Source organism: Notamacropus eugenii, chromosome 2 (assembly GCF_028372415.1).
Source record: "Notamacropus eugenii isolate mMacEug1 chromosome 2, mMacEug1.pri_v2, whole genome shotgun sequence".
In the NCBI taxonomy this organism is placed as follows: Eukaryota; Metazoa; Chordata; class Mammalia; order Diprotodontia; family Macropodidae; genus Notamacropus; species Notamacropus eugenii.
In genome coordinates, this window is record NC_092873.1 from 322,743,398 (window position 1) to 322,755,171 (window position 11,774).

General features: G+C 40.0%; 1 protein-coding gene across 2 annotated transcripts in view; it reads left to right on the forward strand.

Annotated features, from left to right (window-relative positions):
* The window catches only part of CARD14 (caspase recruitment domain family member 14), an 86,475-nt gene extending 75,142 nt beyond the window's left edge, over window positions 1-11,333 (forward strand). For both annotated transcript variants that reach the window (XM_072645234.1, XM_072645235.1), the window contains exons 19-21: window positions 4,332-4,453; window positions 4,975-5,090; window positions 7,158-11,333. In XM_072645234.1, coding sequence (XP_072501335.1) covers window positions 4,332-4,453; window positions 4,975-5,090; window positions 7,158-7,365 — 446 coding nt within the window. In that variant the 3' untranslated portion in view covers window positions 7,366-11,333. The remainder of the gene's footprint in view (window positions 1-4,331; window positions 4,454-4,974; window positions 5,091-7,157) is intronic.
* Window positions 11,334-11,774: the final 441 nt, after the last annotated feature.

The window sequence follows — 11,774 nt, forward strand, 5'->3', positions numbered from 1 at the left end:
CTTGCTTTATGTCAGGCACTGTGCAAGGCAGTAGGAGTACAAAGACAAAAATGAAATAGTCCCTGCTTTCAAGGAGCTTACATTCTAACAGGGGAGACAAAATGCACACATACAATTTTTATACACATAACCTTAGAGAGCACATTATTAGCACCTGAAAGGAAAGGGACAGACCTCTTGCAGAAATTGCCCTTCAGCTGAGCCTTGAAGAAAGCCAGGGATTCTAAGAGGCAAAGATGAGGAGGAAGAACATTCCAAGCATAGGGAAGGAGATTTATATTGGAACAGATGATAGTCACAGATGATAAGAGATGGAGTGTTGAGTGTGCGAAACAGCAAGTAAGACAGTATGACTAGATCATAGAATGTGTGACTCTAAATGTAGACAGTTTTTTCAAGGAGTTTGGCTAGAAAAGGAAGAAGATATAAAGGAAAATAATGAATAAGGACAGAAGCATCCCATAGCTTTTTTTTAAGGAAGGGGAAGGGATGGTAGTATTTGTAGACAACGAGGAAGGAAATAGATAAGGAAAGCCTGAAGATTAGAGGGAGAAGTGATAGTAGAGGCAATATACTGGAGAAGATGGGAGGCAGTGGAAGCAAGAATATATGCACTGGCATTGGCTTTGGTGGGGAAAAAGTTCATGTCTTCTTTAGGGATTGCAGTAAAGAAGGAGATTGTGGAGGATGGCAGGAGATGTGCAGTGGGGAGAGAGGGAGAGAAAAGATCTCATGGAAAATAGCATTAATTTTCTCTGTGACGTATGAGGTAAGATACTTGATTGAGTGAGCAGGAGAGTGCTGTGGGAGATTCGTGGAGAGAAGAGGTTTGGAACTGCCACAGAATGAGTAAGATAGAGAATCAATTAAGGAGGAATAGAAGATTTGCCTTGCCCCAGTGAGGGTCACTTGAGAATAGATAACATTAGTTTGTAGTGGACTCAAACACAATAGCTGCATGATTTTCTCCAGCTCCCTTCATCAGTAAGCAAGTATGAGGGAAGAAGGTAGGTGATAAGAGTGCTCCGGGGCTGGAATTTGGTAAGGTGTTCGCAGCAATAGGACAAGAGAGCAATGGATTCAAAAGGCTTGGATAGTATAGAGTTGAACTAGATTATTAAAAGACTGAATTTGGGAAGGGAGGAAAGTATAGCCAGAACAAGAGTGATGGCCTGGGAAAGCACTGAGAGACAAAGAGATTGGAGAGCATAGTGAGGACAAAGAATAATTTTGGGAGAAGTAATAGGAACAGGGAGAGAAGGAATAATAGGAGACTGTGATCAGGTAAAAGAATTTCAGAATTCTTTATCATGGAAGTGGAATACTTGTGAGAGATGGCAAAGTCACCATCTTTGTGTGTAGGTGAGGTGGGAGTAGAGTGGTAAATTGAGTGAAATGAGCAGACTGAGGAACTGGGGGTGGGGGTTGGGTTAGGGTGTTTGAAGGAACATTGGCATCTTTGCTAAAGTATAAGGATAGGATGTAGGAGGGAAATTATGAGCCAAGAACTAGACTCAGTAAGAAAGGTGAGAGAATGTCAGAGAGACACTGGGATTTGACTTGGATGAATATGAATAGTATGAGCCTCAAAAGAGAGAAGCTGCTGAGTTCTGGTGGGAGATGGAGAATCCAGAAGTGGCATTTAGCACAATGAATTTTTTTAACCCTTCCTCCAACCAGTGATTGGGGGGGGGGAAGTATAAAAGAATGATGTACTATGAAGATTTTGTGTACCCTACGACCACTTTGGTGCAATGAAAGCTTCACAGGAACGTCAGTTACTCCACTGGCTCTGGTAGTACGACTGATTGGTAGTACTGGTAGTACAGCCACTGGGATGCAAGTAGGCCTATGAATTTAGATTCATTTAATTTAAGATGAATTAAGATGGGAAAGCATATCGTTGTATGCTGACCATTCTCACATTGTATGTGATTAATCTGGTACAAAGGAAAGCAAAATGAGAGGCCCTCCATGCTTTGGTATCCAAAAAAGGCAAAATACATTGAAATAAAACAGAAATATTACTAATGCTTCAGTGCAGATTTTATTGACCACTAAAGTGGACAAACCACAAGGGCACGTGAAACATGAAGATATGAATGTTTTTGTTGTATGCCAATACTACATCAAAAGCAAATGGGACATCATATTCCCTAATAATGAAACAAACGGCAAAAATAATATTGATGTTTGGAATGATTTTGAAAAGGAGAAGAGTGCACTTCGACTGGAATTTCAAAAACCCTTTTTGAATTTAATTATACAAATCAATCTAATAGACGGATGATACCAAAACAGTAATTTTTAAAAATTTGGTTATCTACCATAGCATTCTCCCTTGATAATGAAGATAACTTAACAGAGAAGATAAAAACATGTCAGGATCTGCACATGACAATATATGCTGCAGCCATTGCCATGGGAAAGAAAGAGAAAATGGCAAAAGAGGAAAAAAAGGAGCCAGGGACCCAGGAGCAAGCTCTACTAGTTGAAAACCCTGAAAAAGCCACCATATTGCCAAGGCCACCATACTGCTGAGGCCAACCTTTCCCCAACCTCTCACTGGAAGTCTCATATTTACATGATGTTACTTGGAGCAGAAAGCAAGAGAATGCCGGTTACACATATAACTTGATGCTATCCCAGAGCCTATGGTCAGAATTACCCTTCTACCTTCTGGTTCAAACATTTGAGAGCTTTGAGGCCTGCTTCTGGTCGCATATGCCTCAGAGCTGAAGGTTTTTAAATGATTATTGACTGCTGGACTGGAAAAGCCGATAACTCACTGCATGTTTAAAAGCAAACCTAGACACAGAGCTCTACTTGCCACATGGGAGAGATGAAGCAAGAGACAGAACAGGAAACTGTCTCTTCTTTTAACTAACACAGCACCTTCATCATGCCTCACCGCACCAACCTGCTGTTAATGGTGGAGGAAGATCGAAAGACCACTAAGGTTTTTCTGTGTCATACTAAAATGCCCATTTAATTTTGGGTTAAGAATAGAGCAAACTCACCTTATTTCCTTTTTGGATAGGATTGTCAAGATAACAGATCACAGGAATGATGTATTAGCTGTTACTGGTTTCATGTCAACTTAACAGCTAGTATCCACTGGAGTACCTCAGAGATCTGCTCTTGACACTGTTCTATTTAACATGTTTCTCAATGACTTGGATATAGGCATGGGTACTTTTCAAATTTGCAGATGATGCTAATCTAGGTGGTTGTTATTGATTAGTAGTTTCAGTGATGTCCAACTCTTTATGGCCCCATTTGGAATTTTCTCAGCAGAGACATTGGAGTGGTTTGCCATCTCCCTCTCCAACTCATTTTACAAATGAGAAAACTGAGGCAAACAGGGTTAAGTGACTTGCCCACCATCACACAGCTAGTCAGTATCTGAGACTGGATTTGAACTTAGGAAGATGTGTCTTCCTGACTCAAGGCCTGGCATTCTATCCACAATGCCATCTATCAGCAAAGCTGGAAGGGATAGCTAACACGCTGGATGACAGGTCCAAAAGGTTGTTCAAGCTAGAGCAATGAACTGGAGAGAAGACTCAACCTAAACAAAGCATAATGGTGGCAGTACCTCTACAACTATTCCCCATTCCTCCCATCTGGTTAAAATTCATTTCAAGGCCAAATGGAAATTATTTTTGCTTTATTTGTTACTTGAGATTTTGTACTTCTGCTGTCCTCCATTTGTGTAGATAATTTAGCATTCATTGCTCTATGGTATCAAGCTCCAGGCTTTTTCCTGTCTTGAAATAGAGCCCAGTTTATAAAAGTGGCATATGGGGAGAAAAATCTCGTGTAGACTGAGGAGCTTTCTGTGAACAGACATCCCTGGGGGCTAAACTCAGCCACAAAGAGGAATTTTTTTAATCTGTAGAACTGGTTCAGTGAGGGTGACCTGGCCTTTTCCTTCAGGGAATCCCCCAGTGCCCTCACAGGGTTTGGAGTGGGGGTTGGGCCGTAGATAAGACTAAATAGAGACACACAACAGAGTAGTTGGGAGTAGTGATCTCAGAGTGGTCCAGAGGAGGACCATAAGGTGAAAATGGGGAAACCTACTGTGGGTTGTTGGAGCCCTGAGGCAAAGACCCGATCATTCCAGGCTACTTAAAGCTCTGCCTGAAGTTATGTGCATAATACTCTCTCCTAGGGCCATAACTATATGGGGTATTGTCCTATCTGTGAAGATCCCCCAAGTACTCCTTGGGTTACTTCCATCTTTATGTGCCCCATGATATAGGCCCCTTTTGTACAAAATTCCTGTATTTATATGGACCTTTCCTTCCCATTCCTGTTTGCCTCCTCAGAGTATCTGAGTCAAGCAGAGTATGAAGAACGAAGACAGAAAGGAGACATAATCCATGAAAAGGAGGAGCCCAGCCACCACAGTTACATAACCTACCAAGCAGTAGAGTCCTTGGTACAGAAGGTACAGGAGATCTATTCCATAAGCCAAGAGGGAGAGTGGAGAGAAAGGCCCAAGGCAACTGGAGAAGTCAGTGCAGAAAGGTCTTTGCAGACAGAGTTGCACCCAAACACGGTTGAGCTGAAGACCCTTCCAAACCTAACCCTCTAGAAAAGCTTGGCTATTCTGTAACTAATTTCCTTATGGCAAATGGTGTATCAAAGGTCAAGTGAAATACACAGAGGTGATAGCTTTGTACAGGTGACAGCATCTTTCTATTTGAAGTTAATTATATTTCTCCAATTCCTTCCTGTTATGTCCTTTCCTAGGGAGTCCGAGTCAGGATCAGTTATCTACCTTCCACAGGATTGTTCAATTGAAGCCAATAAGTATTTATTAAAGGTTACTCTGGACAAGACTCTATGTGAAACATTAGGGACACAAAGATACCCTCCCAGCCTTTAAAGAGTACAGGATGGTCCTGCGAGTTCCAGTCATTTTTTCCCTGGTGCCAATAGCTTTAACCCTCTCCTTATTTCCTACAGAATATACACTGTCTCTTGGACATAAGGCTGAACAGTGTGCAAGCCTTACATAGGACTGAGATCTTCCCTATCATTGTCCACATCTCTGTCACTGAGAAGAATGCTAAGAAACTCAAGTATGTACATACTTCTAGGCATGGGAGGGGTTAGTAATTTTAGCTAGCACTGGAGTCCCCTCAGACTTCCGGTAGGATGTATTCCAATGATGCCTAGGGGAACAGAGAAGGATTCAGGTTCCTTTCACTTCCTCTTCACCAAAAACAAAAAAACAATTGTACAGATTCTTTCACCATTTGAAAAGGGCAGTTCTTCCAAGAAGGCAGTTCTGGGTGACATCATAACTAGGACAGAGAGATGAGAGCTTTGCCATAGGACACTGAAATTTAGAGAGTGCTGGTTGCACTTCTATTTTTAGCATTGTAAAAATAAGTTTAGCATTTAATTGGTGAGAATAATTAGTTAAGAAGCTAGTAGTTGGCAGGCCTCTTCTCCAGCTGAGCTCCTTCTCCCCTTAGCCTTGCTCCTTCTGCCTAAATTGTGGATTGTCCAGTAGCAATCTTATGGTGTCCTGTGTCCTGGGCTTTCTCTCACCATGGGGCCCTATATGTTGTCTTTCTTCCTGCCTCTCAACTGTCTTAAAATTTTGATTTAAGGACACATTTCATGCTGCTTGTCCGAGGTGGAAGGCAGTGAAGTATAGTCCAAAGAATTCTGGATTTTAGGTTAGAAGATTGAGTTCAAATCTCAACTCTACCATTTACAACCTATGTGACCACGGTCATGTTGCTTCATTTCTATGAATCTTAGTCTTCTCTTCTTGAAAATAGAGGGAAGGATGATTGAGGACCAATAAGGTCCCTTCCCAGCTATAAATCTATGACCCTAAGAATCTTATGAAGCTTGAGCCAGGTGCTAAAATTTTTAGTTATGGCTCTGGTTTACATTGCAACCCCGGAGAACAACTCTGAAAGAGGAGTCTGTCTTGGACTTGTCATTTCTGTACCAAAGACATTTTTTGGTTATTGTTTTCAGTAAATTTGTCACTGTGTCATAATGGATAATAAGCTGGCTTCAGATCCACAAAGACCCGGTTTCAAAAATCTCCATTCTGACATATACCAGTGAGACCCTGGACAAGTCACTTAATCTTTTTTTTTCACTTAATCTGTCATTAGTCTCTCTAGGCAACTTTGTAAGCCTCTAAATTGCAGATTTATGGAGGTTTTACTTATCTGTGAGTTCCCTATATCAATTAAATCACAGATCTGGTCCTTATTCCTATCCCTATCCCTATTTCTAGCTAACATGGATAGTCTAAGTTAACTCAGTACAAGAATAAAGTAGATATTGGAAACTTTTATTTTAGGCCACAGTATTGGGGATTTCATGTCACCTCTATTTTAAAACAATAAATTGATCCTTCCCCTACAATTCCACTGGAGAAGTTGTCTGGGGCCCAGGTTCAGTCTCAGACATATTTCTATTCTGTAGTTCCATGGAAGCAATTAGGTAGTGCAGTAAATAGAGCGCTAGGCCTGAAGTCAGAAAGCCTGAATTCAAATCTGATCCCAGAGACTTACTAGCTGTGACTGGGCAAGTCATTTAACCTCTGCCTCAGCTTCCTCAGCTGTAAAATAAGAATCATAATAACACCTACCCCCCAGGTTTGTTGTGAGGGATCAGATGAGATAATATTTATAAAGAGTTTAGCATGATGCCTTAAACAAAACAGGCTCTATATAAATACTATTAAATTTAAAAATTAAATAGCCTTCATCATTCGAAGGGCCCTTTCTTTCCCTATAGAAAACACAATGTAATGAGTGACATCTCCATCTCTCTGTTCTGCCTATACAGAGGAACCCAGAGGAGTAGTGACCTGAGTCCTTGAACACTTTGCTCAGTATCCTAGAATCCTAGGATTCACTTACCCAAGATGCTTTAGGAAGAACAATACAGTTTGATCTATGGAGATCTTTAGATTTGGGCATGCTCAAAATGAGTGGTGAGATAGGAACTGACTTACGTGTTACATGAAAAGATTCCCAATGTGCAAGTGGTGGAGAAAAGGATACATCCTTTGTCCTCTTCCTGCTGTCACTCCAACCCCCCCATTTAGTATTCCAGGGGTCTCTCTCATGGCTCTATCTAAGTCCATCTTATTCTCTATTTTATTAAAACAGAAAGACCCTGCAACGACTTGGAACTACAGAAGAACAAGTCCTGGAAATTGCCAAGCGTGAGGAGGCTGAACTGGAGAAGATCCCTTGTTTATATACCAGTCTAGCCCCTGATGGCTGGAGTGATGTGGATTCTCTTGTCAACTGTGCCCGCTTAGCCATCATTGATGAGCAGAAGAAATTTGTATGGATAGAACAAAGCCCTCGATAACCTTCCCCTTTCTTTTCTTTTCCTCCATGAGAGATGGCAGGACCCTTCACATTCCTTACTCCAATTAATATGTTTTGCAAGTTTTTTCAGCCTTTAACTTACTTTCAGATCAGGATTCTGGGTTGGAAATAGTGCAAGGACAGAGAAACAAATGGAGATCTGGAATGAGACTCAGGAGGGCTTGGGGCTTTTTTGTCTCTATCCTGCCTTTGGTGGGTAATTGAATGATCAATCCAAACTCATTTACTTTACCTTTTTTTGGGTGCAAACTAACATATAAGGTGACTTCACTAACTCTTTCATCAAAACTTTGGAACTGGTTACATGATGGACTGAGAAATCTCAGTTCTTAAATTTACTACTGGGGCAGAGCAAAGATGGCAGAAAAAAGGCAGGGACTCACCTGAGCTCTCCCCCAAACCCCTCCAAAAACCTTTAAATAATGACCTAAAACAATTCCTGGAGTAGGAGAACCCACAAAAGAACACAATGAAATAAATTTCCACCCAAAGACAACTTAGAAGATTGGGAGGAAAGGTCTGTTGCTTCAGGGTGAGAGTAGAGCACAGTCCAACAAAGGCCATACCAGCACAGACCCAGTCCCAGCCCCAGCAAACTAGGAGCAGTCTTTGGGAGCCACCGAAACAGCAGTGGCAACAACTTCTTTCAGAGCTCTCAGCCCACAAAAGGTAAGGAAGTTGAACAACTGCTCAGAAGTAGATTACAGGTGTTTCTTGGCTGGCATTAGGGACAGGACTTTGTTGCTTTGCCTAAACTCAGAACTAGATCAAAGTTCTGGGTGGTAGTCCCAGGGGGAGGAGGAACACTAGCACACCAGAACTTGTGGCTGCAGGAGAGAAGGGACCCTCATCACAGTTCCAGACTTGAAGAGTGCTTATGGTCACTCAGACCAGAGCACAGGTCAGGAGAGGAGTAAACACCTCTCCTCAGATCATACCGCCTTGGAAGAACTGAAAAATTACAGGTTCCTAGAAGTAGTTCTGAAAAAACCTGCACAAAACCCCTGAAGCTTGGGACAGTGTGCCCTCCACTCTGGAAGCACAACTCTACTTTAACAAAGAATCAAAAGTCAAGAGATAGACTGGAAAATGAGCAAACAACAGAAAAAATTCCAACCACAGAAAGTTACTATTGTAACAAGGAAGATCAAAATACACACTCAGAAAAAAGTAGCAAAGTCAAAATTCCTTCCAAGGCAAATCCGAATTGGCCTCAGGCCAGGCAAGAGCTCGTTTTAAAAATCCAGTAGAGAGGGAGAGGAAAAATTGGGAAGAGAAATGAGAATGATACAAGAAAATAATGAAAAAAGAGTCAACTTAGTAAAGGAGGCACAGAAAAAAAATACTGAATAGCCCAAATGGTAAAAGAGGTACAAAAATCCAATGAGGAGAAGAATGCCTTGAAAAGCAGAATTGGCCAAATGGGAAAGGTGGTACAAACCCCACTGAAGAAAATAATTACTTAAAAATTAGAATTGAGCAAGTGGAAACTAATGACTCTATAAAATATCAAGAAAAAATAAAAGTAATAGAATGAAAAAATAGAAGACAATGGGAAACATCTTAGAAAAACACTGACCTGGAGAACAGATCCAGGAGAGATAATTTTTAAATTATTGGACTTCTTGAAAGCCATGATCAAAAAAAGAGGCTAGATATCATCTTTCAAGAAATTATTAAAGAAAACTGTCCTGATAATCTAGAACCAGGGGGTAAAATAGAAATTGAAAGAATCCATTGATCACTTTCTGAAAGAGATCCCCAAATGAAAACTCTCAGGAATATTATAGCCAAATTCCACAGCTTCCAGGTTAAGGAAAAAATACTGCAAGCAGCCAGAAAGAAACAATTCAAGTATTGTGGAACCACAGTCAGGATAACACAAGATTTAGTAGCATCTATATTAAAGGATCAGAGGGCTTGGAATATAATATTCCAGTGGGCAAAGAAGTTATGATTACAATCAAGAATCACCAACCCAGCAAAACTGAGTGTAATCCTTCAGGAGAGGAAATTAACATGTAATGAAGCAGAGAATTTTTAAGCATTCTTGATGAAAAGACCAGAGTTGAATAAAAACTTTGACTGTCAAATACAAGACTCAAGAGAAGCATAAAAAGATAAACAGGAAAAGGAAATCATAAGAGATTTAATAAGGTTAAACTGATTACATTCCTACATGGGAAGATGATACTTGTAACTCATACGAACTTTCTCATTATTATTGCTGTTGGATGGAGCATATATAGACAGAAGGCATAGGTGTAAGTTGAATATGATTGGAAGATATCTTTAAAAATAAATTAAGGAAAGAGAAAGAGGAATACACTGGGAGACAGGGAAAGGGAGAGGTAGAATGGGTTAAATTATCTCACATAAAAGACTTATTAGAATGGAGGGGAAGATGGAGAAGGTGGTAGGGAATGTTTGAACCTTATTCTCACTGGAATTGGCTCAAAGGGAGTAGTAACATACACATTCAATTTGGTATAGAAATCTATTTTACCCTACAGGAAAGCAGAAGGGAAAGTGTGTATGTGTACGTAGGGGGGAGGATGATATAAAAGAGGGCAAATTGGAGTTGGCAGTCAGAAGCAAAACATTTTTGAGGAGAGACAGGGTGAAAGGAGAGAGAGAATAGAATAAATGGGAGAAATAAAATGGAAATAAAGTTAGAAAATCATAAATGTGAAAATTTTGAAGCCAGCTTCTCTGATAAAGGCCTCATCTTTCAACTATATAGAGAAGTGAGTTAAATTTATAAAAAATAATCCATTCCCCAGTTGACAAATGTTCAGATAAGGTAATCAAAGATATATATAGTCATATGAAAAATGCTCTAAATAACTATTGATTAGAGAAATGCAAATTAAAATGATACTGAGATATTACTTCATGCCTATTAAATTGGCTAAGAGGACAGAAAAGGAGAATGATAAATGTTGGAGAAGTGATGAAATTGAGACAGTAATGCACTGTTGGTGGAGCTGTGAACTAATTCAGCCGTTATGTAGAGCAATTTAAAACTATGCCTAAGTATTTATTGCAACTCTTTTCTGGTGGCAAAGAATTGTGTGTCTGTCCTTCATTGCAGAAGAAGACCATGCCATCAGAGAAATAATGACATGACTTCACTTGACTTTGTTTTGAGTGAGGGAGGGCTGTGCAGGTCACCAGCCTCACTTCTCCTCCAGAGCCATCTGAATCCAGTAACCAGATATTCATCAGGATGACTAGAGATGACCCTGGATGAGGCAGTTGGGGTTAAGTGACTTGCCCAAGGTCCCACAGCTAGTGAGTGTCAAGTGTCTGAGGTGAGATTTGAACTCAGGTCCTCCTGACTCCTGCACTGGTGCTCTATCCACTGCACCACCTAGCTGCCCTGGCAAAGAATTAGAAATTGAGGGAATGCCCATCAACTGGGGAACGGTTGAAAAATTTGTAGTATATGATTGTGATGGAAAGCTATTGCAATATAAGAAATGATGAGCTGGATGCTCTCAGAAAAACCTGGAGAGACTTACATGAACTGATACAGAACCAGAACACTGTACACGGTAACAACAATATTGTAAGATGATCAACTGTGAATGACTTAGCTATTCTAAGCAATACAATGATCCAAGACAACTCTGAAGGACTTATGATGAAAAATGCTATCCATCCCCAGAGAAAGAACTGATGGAATCTGAATACAGATTGAAGCATATTTTTTTACTTTTTTTCTTGGGTTTTTATTCTGGTCTAATGTTTTCTTTTATAACATGGGTAACATGGAAATGTTCTGCATGATTACACATATATAACCTATATCAAATTGCTTGCCTTCTCAATGAGAGTGGTGGAGAGGCAGGAAGAGAATGTGGAACTCAGTTTTAAAAATGAACATTGAAAATTGTTTTTACATGTAGTTGGAAGAAAACAAAATATTAAATTGAAAAAAGGAAATTTGTTTTAATTTTTAAAAATTTACTATCCATGTGATCTTGGGCAACTTATTTAACTTCTCTACATCTCAGTTTTCAAATTTCTAAAATCATGATCTGAGGCCCCTTTCAATTCTAAATCTGTAATACGATTCTATATTGGAGAATAATTAGCTGAAAAAACTAGAGATGATGATAAAACAGAGTTTGATGCCAAAATAGAGTTTGGCAGATGATGTATAGGATTGTGAAGAAGGCTTCTTGGAACCACTGCCCCAAACAGGTAGACCTATATCTATTATTCAACATACATCTACCGCATGGAGATGGGGAGAACTATATGGAAGCTAAAAGGAAAGAAGGCTTTAATGGAGATTTGTGTGTGATCTTATCATTACTCCCACTCTACACCAATGAATGCTAGATAGAAGCACAAGAGACATGCTTATGGTAGTACAAATAA